The 21,302-nt window shown below is 44.2% G+C and overlaps 1 protein-coding gene across 1 annotated transcript in view; it reads left to right on the forward strand.

The window, feature by feature from the left end:
• Positions 1-5,028: 5,028 nt before the first annotated feature.
• The window catches only part of LOC311245245 (receptor-type tyrosine-protein phosphatase beta-like), a gene marked incomplete at its 3' end in the record, with an annotated part of 16,668 nt that continues 394 nt past the window's right edge, over positions 5,029-21,302 (forward strand). Inside the window, exons 1-7 of the mRNA XM_084335080.1 lie at positions 5,029-5,515; positions 5,624-5,912; positions 9,706-10,011; positions 14,907-15,215; positions 17,294-17,557; positions 20,287-20,562; positions 21,163-21,293. Of these exons, the coding sequence (XP_084191206.1) occupies positions 5,456-5,515; positions 5,624-5,912; positions 9,706-10,011; positions 14,907-15,215; positions 17,294-17,557; positions 20,287-20,562; positions 21,163-21,293 (1,635 nt within the window). The 5' untranslated portion in view covers positions 5,029-5,455. The remainder of the gene's footprint in view (positions 5,516-5,623; positions 5,913-9,705; positions 10,012-14,906; positions 15,216-17,293; positions 17,558-20,286; positions 20,563-21,162; positions 21,294-21,302) is intronic.

Genomic DNA, 21,302 nt, shown 5'->3' on the forward strand with positions numbered 1-21,302 from the left:
GACTCTCTCAACCGGTGCCCCGTCGATGCTGAGGGGGCTGTAGTCCTTGACCCCCGACCTCCTGAAGTCCACAATCATCTCCTTTGTTTTGCTGACGTTCAGGGAGAGGCTGTTTTCCTGGCACCATCCCGCCAGGACCTTGACCTCTTCCAGGTAGGCCCTCTCGTCGTTGGCAGAGATCAGGCCCACCACCACTGTGTCGTCAGCAAATTTGATGATTGTATTGCTACTCCGCTGAGCCACACAGTCGTGTGTGTACAGGGAGTAGAGGAGGGGACTCAGAACACAGCCCTGGGGGGCCCCTATGTTGAGGGTGATGGATGAGGAGGTGCAGTTGCCTGCTCTCACCACCTGGGGTCTGCCAGTCAGGAAGTCCAAGACCCACTGGCAGAGGTCATAGCCCAAGCCCAGGTCCCTGAGTTTTAGACTTTTATTTTCATGTAGTGGGAAAGAAATCAACAATGAAAATGTTTATATTCACATACATTCTCCAATAATGTGTGACTATAAGAACACAGTGATAAAAACATGGGCAATGTAAATATCCTAGTCAAACGATATGTTACTTTGGTTTAAGGTCATAATAGCAATGTTGCAAATAAGAAACATGCAAATAATGAATATTACAAATTAGTTTTAGTCAAATGATTGGAGGATTGTTTGGACACCATCATTTGTAAAAGCATTTCCATTGGAGCTTTCACAAGTTTCACAAGTGGAATTGATTGATTGATTGATTGATTGAAAACTTTATTAACAGATTGCAGAATGGGTACAATACAGTACGGCTCAATACACACAATTGTTAAGGGGATGCAGACCAGAGAAAGACTTTCGTCTTGTTTACATCAGGGTCCCCCATTTTCAATTCATAATGACATTAATGACATACGCAACATACAGATATATATCTTCACATTTCTGACATACATGACATACAGGTATACAGTACTGTTACATTTGTGACATACAAGATATGCAAATATACAGTAGTACTGTTATCCTAACAGAAAATCCTAACAGAAAATATATACATACGAGGGGGAGGAAACTGTACATTAGGAGGGGGTGGGTGGGAGGGTGGGGTTTGTACATTTACGTGGGGCCATAAAGATATATATCATGACATTTATGACTGTTGCATTTGTCACATACAAGATATGCAAATATACAGTACTGTTAACCAGAGTGTGCATGTATATTTGATCCTGTATAGTTAACAGCTACTGCAGGCTACTTCCCGAGTTTCCATCCAACCATTATACATCTCCTGGGACATGGGAGCAACAGAATTACCAGAGGGGCAGTATGAGTGCGTTTTACAATGAAAAGGAAATGATCCTGACACCACCTGTAGTCTATAGGGGAGGGAAACATTGATTATTCGTTGATTTTGATGATTGGACTTTTCAAGCAATCATTTAGCAAGACTGCGTGCACTATATAGTAGGTAGCTGCAGCGGAGTGGATGACTGCATCTCTTTATTTTGATGGCCCTGCCATTTCAGGATCGTATTTCTAGGACCATTTTTTGCCACAGCACCATCTTGTGATTTTTTTTTTTATGATCACATTTCTAGGACCCTAGTTTTTTTTTTTATCCACTTTTTCTCCCAGCGCCTTGCCCACTACGCCACGTAGCCGCCTTCTAGGACCCTAGTTTTAAAGGTTTATTCCACCCAAATGCTACTTTGTCCAACTACCTAGTTTTAAAGTTTTAATGCACCCAAATGCTACTTTGTCCAACTACTTAGTTATAAAGGAAAATACAGATTTATTTTTCAATTAAGGTTTGTGATATGCATCTTTAAAAAGAGAGAGACTAATTGAACGTTTTGAAATAATTTCAGTGACATAAATTAGACCTACCTAAAGAACCTAAAGACATTTAGAATCTTCTGTCCTGGATTGAGCTTAATCTGTGTCCATGAAATCACTTAATATAAATTAGGCTACACAGTACATGACAGAATATAACATAGTTATAATCATGTAGCCTGCAGAATAAGCCTACATAATAACTATTAAAAATGCCAAATGTCTCATCCAACATTACAAAACAATCTCAACATGAAGAGACTGGCTGATAACACGTATTGTTGGGTAAAAGTTTCATTATTAATATTATTTAAACTTGGTAAAACAATGAGCATTAAACAAGCATGTGCACTGAAGACAGTAGGCTACCGCTGATTAAATGTAGCTGACAGACAGCTATCGACATGCTTTTATCATCTGGAGTTTAATTAATGTGCTGGCTAAGATTAATTACCATAGTCATTAAGTCAACAAATAATAATAGACACCTAGTTGGGCTTGCGCTACGGTTTAATTAAACAAATAGGTTAAGAGTTAATTTTGCAGCAAGCTATCATAAGCTAACAGATGATTGTTTGTAGTGCCTTTAAGGCTGATTGTGATTGGCTGGTACATTTCCCTCAGTCCAGCGTTTTTTTTGTTCACCGCAAACTACCTTTTCTGACCATTCGCTTTGTTTGTTTGCAATGGTTTGCGGCACAAACACAAAGCTAACAATTTAAATAGTTTGCGAACGCTTGCCTTGTTCGCTGAATTTTGACGCACCTCTGAATAGTTTTTAACGTTAAACAAATACAACTTGATTAATATTCAGTACTCACACTCTTGATTGTCTTCGTAATGTAGTCCTTGGTTATTCAATTCAGTAGAAGGCACTGCCGTGAAAAACGAGGGTCCTAGAACTGCTACTCAGACGCATAAAACAGGGAATCCCTTCTTTGACATAACAGTGTTCTAATGTAAGAGAGGGAAAACAATTATATTATGATTATTGTGTACATATAAACATAGTCATCATTTCAACAAACAGCTGCATTTTGCATTGTGTTTTGATCAGAATAATAAGCTTATAACAAAGTTTTTTTTACAGTTTTGTTTTGATTGATTGAAACGTTTATTAACAGATTGCAGAATGGGTACAGTACAGTTTCAAGTTTCTTTAATAGTTGTCATACAGAAGTACAGAATACTTTTATACAAAATGCTTCTTACTGTTACGCTCCAGAGACTGTGCTAGACAAGATAAGTATGAAATAAAATAGTATAGCATGTAAAATAGAAGTAAAAAAAAAAAAGTCACAGTGTTCAGTATAGACATATGTACAATGTTCGATGCAGAATAGAAGTAACTGAGTTACCATCCAATATACAATATACTATGCAATGTACTAATATACAATACTATATAGTGCAGAGCAGAAATGGGATGAGGTACAATTTAGGTACAATTTACAGTAAGGTGTACGAGTTGTAGTGCAAATCCTTTACCAATAAATATAAAGTGTAAAGTGTGTTTAGGAAGTATTTTGACATGTACATGGGTACCTTGGTCGTGTAGTGTATCTTGTAGACCAGGCCCCTGGCCCATTGCAAGTTGCTGTACTCTATCGTCTACTCTAAGCCATCCTAGTTTGTCAAAGTGGGCAGGGGTGAGGTGGGTTCTAGGAGTAAGGTCAAGCAGTAGTCTGACTAGTTTGTTTTGAGATGTTTGTAATTTGTTTTTTAGTGCCTTTGAGGTGCTTTGGTACCATGAGGTGCAGGCATAATCGTAGTACCCTTGAATGAGTGCTCCTGCCAGAGTCTTCAGGGTATTCTTGTTTACCAGAGAGGAGATCCGGTACAAGAATCGAGTTTGTTGGTTGACTTTTTTTTATTACATTGGATGCCATTTTGTCACAGGAAAGATTAGCCTCTAGGATGGAACCCAGGTAGGTAATTTCATCTTTCCTTGTGACAATATTGTCACCCACTGTAACTGCGAAGCCGTCGGTCTTACTGAGTTTGTTATTTGAGCCGAAGAGAATGGACTCTGTTTTGCCCATGTGTAATGATAGTTTGTTGTCGGCGAGCCATATGCAGATTTTGCCTAGTTCTGAGCTGAGGGCTTTTTCAACCTGTAACTTGTTCTTGTCCGAGAGCAGCAGGGCTGAGTCGTCCGCAAACAGGAACAAGTTGCAGTCACAAGCTGACGACATGTCATTTACATAAATTAGGAATAGTAGCGGTCCTAGTATGCTTCCTTGTGGAACACCACAGCTCACTGTGAGGGGGGGGGGGGGGGTAGGGTACCGTTTACCTCCACCATCTGTTCTCTCCCCTCCAGGTAGGATTGTATACAGCTCACTGATAGACTATCAAAACCAATTGCTTTTAGTTTGTCAATCAGAATGGTGTGATTGACAGTGTCGAAGGCCTTTTGTAGGTCCAGCATGACCATTTCCTTGCCAGTAATCAGAAAAATACATCAACTTTGTAAAACCAAGTGCAAAACTAGAGGAGGAAAGACTTGATTTGAGGGAGATCATGTGTATATCATGAATAAACTTGGATTCGGGTTGGAGTTGTTTTAAAAGGACATACTAACACATCAAAGAGTCACATGTGCTTTATTGAAGATGGTGAGTTTAGATGATTTAACATCTTGATGACATCACAGGTTTCAGTCTCATTTGTCTGGCTTTGGGAGAGTTACACCATAGGACTATTATATGGATTCCTCTTCAACTGAATGGTCTTATTCCCCATTACTAACTTTACATTTTTTGGGCTCAAAATGTTATTGGCTATTATTAGATCGCCGTGTTCTGATGAAGGCTATTTCCTCGAGGGGAACTTGTGACTTATATCCTACCCTAACACAATAGTTTATGTCACCTAATTGATTGTGGTTAGTTTGATCCTAAAAGGTCCACAGAGAAAGTCCAGGGCGAGCAGGAAGGAAAGAAGGCAGGGTGGAGTTCCGGGGTAGAGAGAGAGAGAGAGAGAGAGAGAGAGAGAGAGAGAGAGAGAGAGAGAGAGAGAGAGAGAGAGAGAGAGAGAGAGAGAGAGAGAGAGAGAGAGAGAGAGAGAGAGAGAGAGAGAGAGAGAGAGAGAGAGAGAGAGAGAGAGAGAGAGAGAGAGAGAGAGAGAGAGAGAGAGAGAGAGAGAGAGAGAGAGACTGTCTGCTTCTGTTTCAGCCTAGTAGTGGAAGAGTGAAAGTTTAAGATTAGATGGAGCCCTCTGAGAAAATGTATCGTGTGTGGGCTGTTTGACTGACTGAAGATACTTTGGGAAATACATAGAGTATATGAAGATAGATGGGAAGTATATTCTCTCATTTGAGGAGATGTTTGATAAGGGGTTTGCAGGCAAATAATAGGCTATTATTAAAACTGTTATGTCTCGACGCCAGTGATTCTGCAGGATGAGGACGACACACAGGAGAGAGTTGGAGGAACCACTGGAACGCTACAGAGACAACACGTACATTGGCAGCGATTTGCGTACAGCATGCCAAGCAAGCATGGTAGTTCATTTGTGAAGCAGATCGTTTCCTTTGGTTTCAGACGTTAGTTATGACAACCAATCGCGTAATAATAATAGCCTTTATATTTTTGGAATTGTTCACTGAACAAACAGATTTAAATCAACGACCGCGATGTTCAAATGCGCAACAGGTTATTATCTGATACGTTGTTTATTGTGGAGTTTTCTGATGGTGAGTAGTTGCAGGTTTTTGATAATTTTGACTTTATTTGTGTCTCTTCTTCCCACACACTACTACTACAGCCGTTTACTTACCTGTATTAATTTCATGCTTTTCCAGATCCAGACCACCACACAACAAGCTGTCAAGTGCTCTGTCAATGTAACAGAAATCGACGCCAACACGGATTATATTGTTCTCAAATTAACCACATTTGGCGAAGCCTGCAACTTCACGGTGTCTCATGAGAAGAACACTCGCTCAGACGTCACCGCTGACTGCGATCGATATGGAGCGGGTTGTGACGTTTACATGTGCGAGATAATTGATCTGGAACCTGGGACTTTGCATCATCTGCGGGTGGTGTCCAAGAAGGATGGAGAGAGGCTCAACATATCCGTGCGCACAGGTAAGAACTCCCCTTTAAATAGTTGTATTTTTTACTAAAATATAATGCGGGATTTAAGCCACTGTATTTGTTATATACATAATGCTATGCATTTATTCAATAATCACTGCATTTATCACCCCTTCTATGTATAGCCTACTTTGTATATTCTGCGCAAGAATATACCTTTAAAAAGCAGTCTTTCTCCTCGTCATCGACACACTGTAGAATTATTTTGTGGAACAATTGATTGTGGAACTTTATTCTAACTAAACAACTATTGTAACTGGTTTGGCTAAACTAATTGTCTGTTGTGCAGAACCTAATGTCCTTTTTCATACCATGCCATGTGTCGACTAATGGAAGATTGATTGATTGAAAACTTTATTAACAGATTGCAGAATGGGTACAGTACAGCTCAATACATACAATTGTTAAGGCAAGGGGATGCAGACCAGAGAAAGACTTTCGTCTTGTTTACATCAGGGTCCCCCATTTTCAATTCATCTTAACATTATATGACATACACGACATACAGATAGACAGTACTGCTACATCTATACATTTATGACATACCAGATTTGCAAATACAGTACTGTTTGTGATACAAAAAGAGTCTAGAAAAGAGAGTATATACATTTGACGTAGAAACTGTACATTGGAGGAGGTTGGGTAGGTGGGGTGGGGGGGGGGACTGTACATTGGAGGTGGTTGGGTGGGGGGGTTGGGTAGGAGGGGTGGGTGGGGGACATTGTACAATTGTACAAGCAAAACTGTTCATTGGAATATTGACAAAACCATACTTGGTCATTTACTGTACATTGGAGGGGGTTGGGTTAGGACATTTACAGGGGCCCGTTTCGAATTGCAGTCTCCCGTAGGTGTTCTTTGAGAGTGGTTTTGAAAGTGGGTAGTGATTCACATTCCTTTACATGGTTTGGCTAAACTAATTGTCTGTTGTGCAGAACCTAATGTCCTTTTTCATACCATGCCTTGTGTCGACTAATGGAAGACTATAGAACAGGTGCCTCCTAGATTTTTAACATTTCTCAGAAAGGTTGTGGTTCAAAATGTTTGAAATATTCAGATTATTAGGATACAAGTCTTTCTTGAAGATGAAAAACATTATTTATTCTTGTTTTTCTTTGACTTAGTTAGGCCTATTGGCTATACTGTAGGGCTACATCACGAAAATGTATCTCAGTGTATTTATGGCCAACATATAGCATATGGACCTATTTTATAAATAGAAAACCATCCATGCAGCTGCAGGCACATCACGTGCCACCACAAGAGATAACAAGCAAAAATCACAAATTCACTGATTATTGTAATTTGTGCCCTTGTAGCCGATACAGTAATTGTATTCTCAGTTGAATATCCAAGTTAATGTGTCTTGATGACAGTCAACTCAAGCTGTGCCAGCACAGCCAAAGACCTACTCTATTTTTTTCTTCATTAAAACCTCTGTACATCCTTTGTACATTGTCAAGGCCACAACCTCTGTGTACTGCCAAGAAGCTCCTGCCAGAAACCGTTTTGTCCACTAGTCTATCAAAGCCCCTGGCTAGGACACACCGCTACTCCAATCATCTAGGTTGTAAAACGAGAGGTCGGTAACAATGCCGAGCATCTAATCTTAAGTGTTTGTTTTCCAGACACATCTCCTCTCTCCCATGAGCCACTTCCCGCCTTGCATTGTTTCTTTGTACTAACGGATACAGGAGGCCTTCAATTCGTTTGTTTTCGTGGGACGGATAGATTAGGTTCAGAGAATTCAGGGAATCCAAGACGTTATTCTTTTCCTCGAGAGAAGGGTTGAAGATTTTTGTTTGTCGAGGATAAAGAACGAGATAAGACATGCGTGGGTCCTGGAAGCTGAAACTGTAATTACGGCTTTAGTCGCAAAAACCTTGACTAGAGATATTTGTTTTAGCAACAGCCACATATTGCAGACATATTTTCCTGTTGCTATAGCTTATTGGTATAGCTTCTATTGGTCTTCTCAATGGGTTCTGCATTCATGGTAAATGGTAAATGGACTGCATTTAAATAGCAGCTTTTATCCAAAGTGCTTTTCAATTTACTTATGCCTCACATTCACCCATTCACTCACATTCACACACCAACCGCAGAGGTAGTGACCGTGCAAGGTGCCAACCTGCTCATCGGGGGCAGTTAGGGGTTAAGTGTCTCGCTCAAGGACACTTTGACTCGCTGCCGGGAGGAGCCGGAAATTGAACCGGGACCCATCTGATTACCAGACGACCGCTCTCTACCTCCTGAGCAACTGTCGCCCCATTATGCCTTTTGTATTGGACATTATTGTCCTCTGGGTTTTGTCGATCTGCCAACAGGATTCCTTGGGAAGCAAAGAAGGGTCCTCAGAGAGGAAGCCATTATTAACAGAGGGTTATAGTTCAGCATTGAACTGTGGGGAGGGGGGGGGGGGGCTGGTCCCTCCCAACCATAGAACTATATATAAAGGCCCCAACCTGCTCCGCTCCTCTCCATTTTGGCTCTTTTTCCCTGCCGTTTCCTGTGTCCAGGCTCCCACTCAATGCAGACACATGCAGGTCTCCCAGCAGAAAGGACACATTCTTTAAGCAACCAAAACAATCTTATCAACCTCCTCCATCGCTGCCACTACTGGCCTTCGGCTGAGGCACAAAGACAGGATAGCCTCTCTGTGCTGTTGTGTAACACCAGAGAAGTGTTTAAGAGAATCCAGTGCACATTTCGGACAAAAACACGAAGGCTATTATTTGATATTTCATTTGATATTTGACTATGATAGGATTCAGTTTGATTCTGTAACATGGTTGATCTATTGTGATCGAGGTTAAATCGCGCGCTACATCGTTTCTATAAACCGACTGAGGTTGAGACAGAGAGTGCGGTTTTATTGTAAGCTCTGTTTCCCATTTGAATGGAAAAAAAATGGAGGCACCATTCTCTGAATCTGGACAAAGAAATAATGCATTCTGAACGGCATAGTTGATTTACAATATGTTAGTGATCTGATTTGATATACAAACATTCCAGTGATTGAATTGGATCTTTGCCTTTTTGAATCCAAATCGATGAATCCATTCCTTACATCCCTATCATACAGCAAGACATTAAATACATACATCAGAATGGCACATCTGGTGGGTGCGGCTGGGTAGCGCAGTGGACTAAGTACTCACCTACCACCGCAGACACTCTGGGGTCGAATCCAGCTGTCAGCGGTACCTCCGGCTTGGTCAGTCGTACCTACTAACACAATTTGCAGTGTTAGCGGGTGGGAAGCCGGTGGGGTGTACGTGTCCTGGTCGCTGCAAACTGCGACTCCTACTGGTCGGTCGGGGCGCCTGTTCAGCAGGGAGGGGATCTGGGGGGAAATAGCGCGAACCTCCGCACGCGTTACGTTGCCCCGGTGAAACTCCTCGCTGTCAGGTGAAAAGAAGCGCCTATACCTTTGGTGGAAAACACCAGTCGAAGTGTCCTTGAGCAAGACACTTAAGCCCTGACCGCTCCCGGTGAGCAGGTTGGCACCTTGCATGGTTGCTTGAATGTGTGAATGTGTGTGGCATCGATTGTAAAGCTCTTTGGATAAAAGCACTATATAAATGCAGTCCATTTACCATTTATAAGCTGTAGGTTGGTATGCCAGACCGTTTGACCACATTGGGAGCATGGTCAAAAGGTGTCACATGAGGATCGGGGACGTGTCAGGGATATACCATGCCACCGGTTGTGGCATAAGTCCAGTTAGTCCCACCCAGGAGACAAACTCCTAAACCCCCCTGTCGTCTCTTCTCTTTCTCAGACCCAGTGGGCCCAGCCAGGCTGGAGGTCCAACCGGACGAGGCCCAGTATAAGAGTCAGTCTCGGGTTCAGAACGGTTCCTCGGGCCTACGGGTCTTCTGGCCCCCCTCCCCGGGGCACGTGGACTGGTACGAGCTCACTCTGGTGGAGGCTATTACCGGAGCCAGCCGCAGCACCCGCGTCATGGGCACCGCTGCGCCCCGGTCCGGCTTCACCGCCCTCACCCCTGGCACCCTGTATGCCCTCAGCCTGGTCGCCACTGCGGGCAACAAGACGGCTCCACCGGTCCAGACGACCACAGTCACAGGTGAGTACTCTTAAGCCCTTAGACTCTGTTTATCATTCAGCCATTAGATTTATCACCGGTGATAGTTATGGTACTCACCATTGTATCCTATATAATAAGGTCGCGTGGGCCTCTCTGGCAGAGAGACGTAAGTTGCATTGCAATCTTTTTTATCTATAAAGCCATAATTAGAGATTGTCCAAATTATATTAGTTCTTTATTGGAATGGACCACTGGACCCTGTCGTACACGATCCAGTTTTTGGCTTACACTTAGAGTGCCTAGAGTTTGTACTGAACTTGGTAGATCTGCTTTTGGCTTTTCTGCCCCTACATCATGGAAACACTGAAACTAGACACTCTAGTGTCTATGGGTCGGTTTAGAACCTTAATGACCAATCAGGTCACCACAATATGTAATTGTTTTTAAATTATTACCTCTGTTTTAATTTTGAGCTATTTTATTCTTTTTAAAAGATTTTTTATTATAATTTTTTTTAATGTATTTTAAAATGTGCTCTCAATTATTCTGATTGTCTGATGTCTTTATATTTATGAACACACTGTGACACTTGTGTATGTAACATCTCGACGGCACTGTAAATGAGTTTAATTACTCAGTGTATTATCGAGTATAAATAAAGATTGAATGAATGAGTAGGGATGGGGAGTTCCATTTAGTGGTCTCGTGCTGGAGGAGTACTCGACCGAGTGACTCAGATGAAGAACCATACGGCATGACTCTGTTTTAAGTTTCTTTTTTTTATCCACTTTTTCTCCTTATTTTTTCAATTTTTCTCCCATCCCAATTTCGTATTTTCCAATTCTTCACTCCCCTGTCTTGAACGTTGCTAGACTATGCCTCCCACTGGTCGGCTGTAGTGAGGATAGAAGCCTTGCATCACGTGTCCCCCCTCCGGTACACGAGGAGGCAGCCTGTCGCATCTTTTCACCGCAGCAGCTCGATCTCTCAGTGGCGAGGAGTAACGCGTGGGAGGCTCACGCTGCCCCCGATGCTTCCTGTTTCCGCGGCGTCACCCAACCGACCTGTAGGAGTCGCTGTCCACAACGTCCAATCCCCACCCACCGGCTTTCCCACCCTCTAACACTGCCAATTGTGTTAGTATGACGGCCGGCCAAGCCGGTAGCAACGCCGAGAGCTGGGCTCGATACCAGCATCTCCTGCGTTAGTGGCGAGCGCCTTGCCCACTGCGCCACTCAGCCGCCTCTCTGTTTTAAGTTTTCACAGGAATAATGTTTTCATACTGTGTTACCTAGAGATGGTAAGTTGGAGTGTTGTGTTCAGTAGAGGTTGAGTACTTTCCTGTGATATATCACATTCACACTCCAAGTGATTTGAAAGGACTTTACAACGGCTGTCCAAACAAATATAAACATGGAGTTAGTATGGTTCTTCAATGCAAGGGTTCAGGTGAGCGGTTTCTCTAACTTCAACTTCAAACTTCAAACTACTTTATTTTCCTTTCAGAACTTCATTTGTGCAGTGGTTAAAAGACAACATACAGTCACAATACATAGACACTCACCACAAAAAAAAAACCAACTACATTAAAACTACAGTAAGAAACACCACTATAACACCAGACCTACAGTAGGCGTTCAGCAGTCTGATGGAGGTAGGTAGGTACCTTAGTATGAAAAAAGTACTTTTTCCTGTTCAGTTTTGGGAAAACAAAAGAAGTATGCAAATTTATCTTAGTGTTTCACTAGTTGAGTAGCTGGTAACAAAACACGTATTCGTGCTCAATGCTGCTCATCCCTACAGGTGAGGGGATATTTCACATAGAATCAGTGTGAGGCTTACAGCTATCAAGTTATGAATGAATAATTTTATGAATGAATGAATTATGAATGAATTATTTTATTTCGAATGTTTACAAATAAATAAACAAACAAATAATTTTTCGAACATTTTCACAAATAAACAAACGAAAAGGATAGGTTTGAAGCCGAAGGCTTATAGAGCAACCTACCCCTAATTCAAAAAACAAATTCAAAAAAGTTAAAGTTTTCAAAATATAACAAACAAAAAAATAAATCAACAATCAAAAATCAACAAAAAACGTTCCTGAAAAGAACATAAGCCAACATAGGAAAATCTAAAATTCATCTTCAATACCAGAGTTTCATGGTAGAAAAAAAAAAAAAATATTGTAGGTTAAATTTTACTATAAGATTCTAGAACCCTGTTTTTAAACATCTTTCTAAACTTGAAAATACTCCTGCTGTTTTTTATTTCATCCGGTATATTGTTCCAGAGTTTCACTCCTTTAACTGACACCTTTATCAACAACTTCAGCTACTTTATGCTTCACACCCTACAAATTGCCTCCTTGGACATGCCAAAAGCTAGCCAATTCATATCCTGCACTTCACTGAATGTGAATGTATGTCGCCAGGAGACTGATGTGTATCTGCACGCACACAGGATGCAACGGGACACACGTTGCATACGCAGAAACAATAACGTACACTACAGTAACCTTCATTGTCTTACAGTACAGGTGTCTGTGTGGGAACGAATTGTGTTTACATTCACATTCATGTTGTACCCCCTGGGTAAATTGAGTCCCATTGATTGGATAGTTCCTTTATAGATTTTTTATGCTCGATGAAAAGGAAGTATCCTAAAACCCCCAAAGTGGTACGTGCCTCTAACGGAAGACAGTCAAAGCTCTCACTTTGCTGGCATTTTTGCAGACCACACAGTGTCCAGTGTTTTTATTTTTTATTTTTCTTATCTTTTTCCCCCTCCTTTTTCAGATTTTTCTCCAATCCCACTGTTAGTCGTTATGCCAATTCCCAACCCCCTTCCTGGTTGTTGCGCACCCCCCCCCCCCCTACTGTTGGTCCGAGAGGCCGGAGACTGTCACATGCTTTCCTCCGACGCATGTGCAGCCAGCCGGCAGCCAGCCTGGCCGCGCAGATTCTCACCGGGAGAGTGTAACGTGTGGAAGGTCGCACTACCTCTCACCAGATCCTACCTTCGCTGAGCAGGCGCCCCGACCGAACTGTAGGGGTCGCTGACCACAACGCCCAGGACCCACCCACGGCTTCCCTCCCCCTAACTCAGCCAAACGAGTTAGTATAGCGATCAGCCCAAGCCAAGGCAATGCTGACTCTCCGGGAGTCGAGACCGCAGCCTCTTGCATTGGTGACGAGCACAATCTCCGCTACGCCACCTGACCGCCCTCTGACATGTGTTTTTGACATGGGTTGTGGTACAAACTACCTATGAAGTTGTCCAACACGATGTGGTGCACAACCAAACAAACAGAGTGCTTTTGAAACACCTGATCTATGATATTGGATTCTAAAGTATCTACACAGAGTGTGTTTCTCTGTGTCAAATGTCTACAGCTGTGGTTCTCAACCTTTCTCCTGTCAAGAACCCCAACATGTATACGCATTATGCTACAGACCTCCGTTTCATAAGAGTTTTACTTGGGGAACCCCCTCCCCCCCCCATTTGAGCAGATTTTTGTTGTTGTTAGATAGATAGAAATAAATCCAGAATCCATGTCTTTGTAGTTGAGGACTAACGACACACCCTCAAGACCCCTACGCTCTGCATCTTCTGGCCGCCTCAGACCTACTCCTATCCGAGCTCCGGGAGGGTCATCAAAGAGAAGTCACCTATTCTCGGTCCTTGCCCCACAATGGTGGAACGAACTTCCCACCACAGTTAGGACAGCCGAAACCCGTCCAATCCTTCGCCGTCGACTAAAGACGCACTTCTTCAATCATTATCTGAAATGGAAGAAAAAAAACTCTAACCCTAACTAACCTTACTGTCATGCACTTGTCCTAATAAACTAACCTACACTGTAGCACTCAACACTTTGATGAACATTGTTACTCAGCTGATAGAGTTGTACCCTTCCTGATGACGTGTCATACAGAAGTCGCTTTGGATAAAAGTGTCAGCTAAATGAATGTAAATGTGAATGAGGAGACAGCTTTTCTTTTTTTTTTGATCCACTTTTTCTCCCATTTTTCTATATATTTTCTCCCATCCCAATTTCGTATCATCCAATTCAACCCTCCCCTGTCACAAACGCTGTTTCTTGCCTCCCACAAGCCGGCTGCAATGTGGACTAAGTCATACATAGCACAAGTCCCCTCCGGTACTTGAGGTAACAGCAGTCGCATCTTTTCACCTGCGCAGCTCGATCTCTCAGTGTCGAGGAGTAACGCGTGGGAGGCTCACGCTGCCCCCGACACTTCCTGATTCTACTGCGCAGGCGCACCAACCGACCTGTAGGAGTCGCTTGTTCACAACGTTCGATCCCCACCCTTCAGTTTCCCTCCCCGTAATACGGCCAATGTGTATTACTGCGGACGACCAGCTAAACTGAAAACAATGTGGAGAGCTGGATTCGAACACGCGAATCCTAGCGTCTCCACACTGGTGGCGAGTGCCTTGCCCACTACACCACCTAGCCGCCCTAGGAGACAGCTTTTCTATATCCCATGGCACAACAAAAGGGGTGAAATCAATGGCAACTGTGCTTATGACAGTTTCAAGCTGATACTGTGTTTTATTATTGCAAAATATAATACAGTCTCCATAATAAAGTATAGGAGCTTTTGAGACAGCGGGCAGAGCCAAATGGAATGTCACTTCTGCGGTCTATTGACCCTTTCTCAAACCCTGCCCTCTTTTCCTGATCCTCCAATCACAACTGTTGCTTTTCCTTGAACAACCGTTGTGATTGGAGGATCAAGAAAAGAGGGTGGGGCTTGAACTGACCCCCAACACTGCCAAGTCTTTAATCTAAAAGGTTGTCAAGAAAATTATAAATAATAAATAATAAATAAAAGTCTCAAACATCAAAATGTTTCTCTGTATTTTACCCAGTGTCTATATTGAGTTTCTGTAATTTTCTCCCCCAGCTCCATCCTCCGTCAGAGGCCTCCAGGTGTCGGCCTCCTCCCCAGACAGCCTCAGTGTTTCCTGGCAGGCCGGCCCGGGCAGGAGTGAGCTATTCAGGGTTCTTCTGAGGGACCAGGAGGGGGACCTGGTGAGGAACATCACCCTGCAGAGCACCGTCACCTCCGTCGCCCTCAACGACCTGCCTGGGACCTTGCACACTGTCACCTCCGTCGACCTCAACGACCTGCTACCCGGGACCTTGTATACCGTCACCGTGGTGACTGAAGCTGTTGGCCTGCAGAGCTCTGTGTCCAAACAGTCAGTGACAGGTAGCTACAGTAGCAGCTTTGATGACAGTCACCATCACCGTTGTCTCTTTTACGGTATCTTAGCAGAGGGAGTCGCTAGATTACCATACAAAAAGTCTAGAGTACCGTTTTTATGGATAAAGGTATATAGGACTTTTGTTACCACTGTTAAGATTCCAGAATAACAATTGAACAGTTACAATTTTGCAGAACTTCAGTGTTTAGGGGGGAAAAAAACGGTTGTGATTGGAGGATCAAGGAAAGAGGGCGAGGTTTGAGATAGGTTGATCGGCTAGAGGGGCATCATAACGAAATGCAGATTTACCCTGTTCAGAGCAATAATATACTTAGCCTGGATTCAGCACTTCTTCACAATTCACAATTCTATTGCCTGAGTCATGGAATTATTATAGGAATTCTGGCGAAAAAAGGGGAGAAGTGGGCGATTCAAGCCCTGTGTGTTCATCTCCAACTCTAACAAGAGAGCAGGGCATTGTTAACGGTTATGTTAACGGTTTAACAACACAATCGACTCACTTGGAAGTTCATTGTTTTGCTTTCCAGCCGCTGCGCCCTCCTCTCTCTCTCTGTTCACACACAGCACTCAGCGTCACGCTCTCCGTCTCTCTGTCGCTGTTTCCAGGATATTTTAGGCCTTTCTCTTCCCCGCCCTTCCTCTGTCTGCAGCTGGCTGCCCCATCTAAAGCCCTGCCCCTCCTGCCCCTCCTGCCCCCCGCACTGTCTCACTGTAAATCTGTTCGTAGCCGAGAGAGATTGGAATCTGATAGCGGGTTGTTGCAAGCGCAGCTTTTTCTTCTCTGGGAAAATGGGACGTTTCATTCCAGAACGAGACGTTCAGACTTTGATGCCTACTTCTCACAAAGTAGATAATATTACAATCTTTGTTATTTCTATTGTCATGCTACCGTCATTATTGTTATTGTTATTATTATTATTGTCCTGTGACATCTTGTTTATTATTATCATTATTATTATTATATTGTGTGTTATGTTTTATGTTTCATGTAAAAGATAAGAAGGACATTAAAAAAATAAAAATAAAAGAAATAGATACTAGATACTCGAGGCGCCTGCGGCCTTGCTGAGCAAAGGAAGTATATAACTCACACATTTGAGGATATAATGTCAACACCAGAACAGTCAAAAAGACACAGGGCATGTGATAAATCAAAAAGACACAGGGCATGTGATAAATCAAAAAGACACAGGGCATATGATAAATCAAAAAGACACAGGGCATGTGATAAATCAAAAAGACACAGGGCATATGATAAATCAAAAAGACACAGGACATATGATAAATCAAAAAGACACAGGGCATATGATAAATCAAAAAGACACAGGGCATATGATAAACCAAAAAGACACAGGGCATATGATAAATCAAAAAGACACAGGGCATATGATAAATCAAAAAGACACAGGGCATATGATAAACCAAAAAGACACAGGGCATATCATAAACCAAAAGACACAGGGCATATGATAAATCAAAAAGACACAGGGCATATGATAAATCAAAAAGACACAGGGCATATGATAAATCAAAAAGACACAGGGCATATGATAAATCAAAAAGACACAGGGCATATGATAAATCAAAAAGACACAGGGCATATGATAAACCAAAAAGACACAGGGCATATCATAAACCAAAAGACACAGGGCATATGATAAATCAAAAAGACACAGGGCATATGATAAATCAAAAAGACACAGGGCATATGATAAATCAAAAAGACACAGGGCATATGATAAATCAAAAAGACACAGGGCATATGATAAATCAAAAAGACACAGGGCATATGATAAATCAAAAAGACACAGGGCATATGATAAATCAAAAAGACACAGGGCATATGATAAATCAAAAAGACACAGGACATATCATAAACCAAAAGACACAGGGCATACACAGAGTCTAGCACTCACTACGGAAATGGCCGCAAGTCAAAGTCCTCATTTAATCCTTTTGGAGTGTAGCACATCACCCAGCCCTTCTTTACACCAAGGCTGGTCTCATCTCTCGTGCTTCAGTTCAATACAGGTTACTTGTCAAACCCCCCCCCCTCCCCCAGTGCCCGCAGCGGTCTCGGACCTGCGGCTGGACAACAACGGCAGCTCGGACGCTCTGAGAGCCTCCTGGGTGTCGGCCAGAGGAGGGGTGGACGCCTACCTGGTGTCCCTGTCGGCCCTGGGCACCGCCACCCAGGAGCGCAGGCTGGCCCCCAACGCCACACACGCACTCTTCCGGGGCCTGACGCCAGGACGTGCCTACCAGCTGTCTGTCAGGACCAGGACGGGGGAGCAGAGCACCGAGGCCAAGAGCAGCGGCAGGACAGGTACAGTCCCAACAAGCGAAATTAACTGATTGTAAATTCTAGGGATGCTCGATATTGGCTTTTTTACCGATACGGATATTCCGATATTGTCCAACTCTTAATTTCCGATACCGATACCGATATATGCAGGGTTTCCCCCCAAAAAACTGAATAATTTCAGGTAACTAATCATTTCACTGGATGCATTCAAAAGGCTTTCTAAATGTAAGCATTATCTGTGCAAAATATGATAATTAAAAAAGTAAAAATTAACATTACATATCTCTTGTTGTTGAATTAAACCAACATGCATACTTTTGACAATAAATAAAATAAGAATTGGTTCTTACTTGCTTGCCTGGGTAAATAAAGGTTAAATAAATGTAAAAAAGAAATATATATATATATATATATATATACATATATTGTTATTGTTTTTTCTTTTTTTTTGACCGATACCGATATTTTCCGATATCACATTTTACTGCCGATATCGGCCGATAATATCGGTCGGCCGATAATATCGGACATCCCTAGTAAATTCACTAGAGGTTGAAGAGATCCTATGTTGATCCTAGGTTTCATTTCCTCCTCTGGTGAGTCCCCTACTTAATTCCATAGATATTTCAGATCCAGGAGAAAACCTTGGTACAAGATGTCCTCAGATAGGGACCGTGGTGCCCTTAATGCCTATCTATATATGACGGTCCTTTTACTACCATAGTGTCTTTATACCTGTATCACTGCACCCACATGTTAATACTACAACTCTGTACATACATCTGATTAGCACTATTACTCAGTAGTACTAATTTATATATTTTATATCCAGTTTAATCACCTGTACATTATATATTACTATTGCACTTTACCGCTACATTTGCACTCTGGTTGGATGCCAAACTTCTTTTCATTGTACTGAAACTAATCTAATCTAATCTAATCTAATCTAATCTACTAAAAGAAACTATCATCTAAAACAAACGTAAAGCTGTTTGCTGTGATGACACATTAATGACATTAATTAATAACAGAAAAGGTTTATTACCATTTTTTTTATCATCATTCCTGCTTCAGAAATCCTCCAAATTCATATACTGTTCATTAGTGAATTTATTCCCCCTCTCTCCTCCTCCTCCTTTCCCCCTCTCTCCTCCTTTCCTTCTCCTTTCCCCCTCTCTCCTCCTCCTTCTCCTCCTTTCCCCCTCTCTCCTCCTCCTTCTCCTCCTTTCCCCTTCTCTTCTCCTCCTCCTTTCCCCCTCTCTCCTCCTCCTTCTCCTCCTTTCCCCCTCTCTCCTCCTCCTTCTCCTCCTTTCCCCTTCTCTCCTCCTCCTTCTCCTTTCCCCTTCTCTCCTCCTCCTTTCCCCCTCTCTCCTCCTTCTCCTCCTTTCCCCTTCTCTCCTCCTCCTTCTCCTCCTTTCCCCTTCTCTCCTCCTCCGTCTCCTCATTTCCCCTTCTCTCCTCCTCCTCCTTTCCCCCTCTCTCCTCCTCCTTCTCCTTTCCCCTTCTCTCCTCCTCCTTTCCCCCTCTCTCCTCCTCCTTCTCCTCCTTTCCCCTTCTCTCCTCCTCCTTCTCCTCCTTTCCCCTTCTCTCCTCCTCCGTCTCCTCATTTCCCCTTCTCTCCTCCTCCTCCTTTCCCCCTCTCTCCTCCTTCTCCTCCTTTCCCCCTCTATCCTCCTCCTTCTCCTCCTTTCCCTTCTCTCCTCCTCCTTTCCCCCTCTCTCCTCCTCCTTTCCCCTCCTCCTCCTTTCCCCCTCTCTCCTCCTCCTTCTCCTCCTTTCCCCCTCTCTCCTCCTCCTTCTCCTCCTTTCCCCCTCTCTCCTCCTCCTTCTCCTCCTTTCCTTCTCTCCTCCTCCTTTCCCCCTCTCTCCTCCTCCTTTCCCCTCCTCCTCCTCCTTTCCCCCTCTCTCCTCCTCCTTCTCCTCCTTTTCCCCTCTCTCCTCCTCCTTCTCCTCCTTTCCCCTCCTCCTCCTCCTTTCCCCCTCTCTCCTCCTCCTTCTCCTCCTTTTCCCCTCTCTCCTCCTCCTTCTCCTCATTTCCCCTTCTCTCCTCCTCCTTCTCCTTTCCCCCTCTCCTCCTTCTCCTCCTTTCCCCCTCTCTCCTCCTTCTCCTTTCCCCCTCTCTCCTCCTTCTCCTCCTTTCCCCCCCTCTCCTCCTCCTTCTCCTTCTTTCCCCCTCTCTCCTCCTCCTCCTTTCCCCCTCTCTCCTCCTTTCCTTCTCCTTTCCCCCTCTCTCCTCCTCCTCCTTTCCCCCTCTCTCCTCCTTCTCCTTTCCCCCTCTCTCCTCCTCCTCCTTTCCCCCTCTCTCCTCCTTTCCTTCTCCTTTCCCCCTCTCTCCTCCTCCTCCTTTCCCCCTCTCTCCTCCTCCTCCTTTCCCCCTCTCTCCTCCTTTCCTTCTCCTTTCCCCATCTCTCCTCCTCCTCCTTTCCCCCTCTCTCATCCTCCTCCTTTCCCCCTCTCTCCTCCTTTCCTTCTCCTTTCCCCCTCTCTCCTCCTCCTCCTCCTTTCCCCCTCTCTCCTCCTTTCCTTCTCCTTTCCCCCTCTCTCCTCCTCTTTCTCCTTTCCCCCTCTCTCCTCCTCCTTCTCCTCCTTTCCCCTTCTCTCGTCCTCCTCCTTTCCCCCTCTCTCCTCCTCCTTCTCCTCCTTTCCCCTTCTCTCCTTCTCCTTTCCCCTTCTCTCCTTCTCCTCCTTTCCCCCTCTCTCCTCCTCCTCCTTCTCCTCCTCCCCCCCCTCCTCCTCCTCCTCTTCCAGTCCCTGACAAGGTCGATAAGCTGACCATGGTGGCCCTCGGCGACGGCAGAACCCTGAGAGTGACCTGGTTGCCCCCTAGAGGCGAGTGGGAGAACTACCGCGTCCTGCTGTGGAACGGCTCGGTGGCGCTGGTGAACGACACGCTCAGTAAGCTGGCCAGACAGCAGTCCTTCTCTGTCCCAGGACTGGGCCTGGTGGCCGGAAGACTCTACAGGTCAGAGGTCGCTGTGCTGAGCGGCCCACTGGGGAACTCCGCTTACTGTCATGGAAGACTGGGTAAGTCACTACTTACATCAAAGTCAAAGTGTACTTGTCACAGATACACGTTATACATGTTGTGCAATGGCAAGGCTCTGTGTGCATGCATTAAAAAAAACATAGATTTTTTTTGGTGGTGTTTCAATGTATAACTATGATTTCTTCGGTTGAGATATTCCGTGATGAATTTAGCATCTCTCTCTCTCTCTCCCTCTCCCCCCCCCCCTCTCTCTCTCTCTCTCCCTCTATCTCTCCCTCTCCCTCTCTCTCTCTCTATCTCTCTCTCTCTCACTCACTCACTCACTCACTCACTCACTCACTCACTCACTCACTCACTCTCTGTCTGTCTGTCTGTCTGTCTCTCTCTCCCTCCCTCTCCCTCTCTCTCTCTCCCCCCCCACTCTCTCTCTCTCTCTCTCCCTCTATCTCTCCCTCTCCCCCCCCTCTCTCTCTCTTTCTTTCTTTCTCTCTCTCTCTCTCTCTCTCTCTCTCTCTCTCTCTCCCTCTCTCTCTCCCTCTCCCCCCCACCCTCTCTCTCTCTCTCTCTCCCCCCTCTCTCTCTCTACCTCTACCTCTATCTCTATCTCCCTCTCCCTCCCCCTCTCTCTCTCTCTCCAGCCCCGCGGCCAGCCCAGAAGCTTGTTGTCCGCCACAGCGACGAGACCACTCTGAGTGTGTTGTGGAGCCGCCCTGTGGGCCAGTGGGAGGACTACACTGCCGTCCTCAGACAGGTGGACACTGCTGCTGTGGTCACGCAG

The sequence above is a fragment of the Notolepis coatsorum genome (assembly GCF_963971535.1).
Source record: "Notolepis coatsorum genome assembly, chromosome: 18".
NCBI lineage: Eukaryota > Metazoa > Chordata > Actinopteri > Aulopiformes > Paralepididae > Notolepis > Notolepis coatsorum.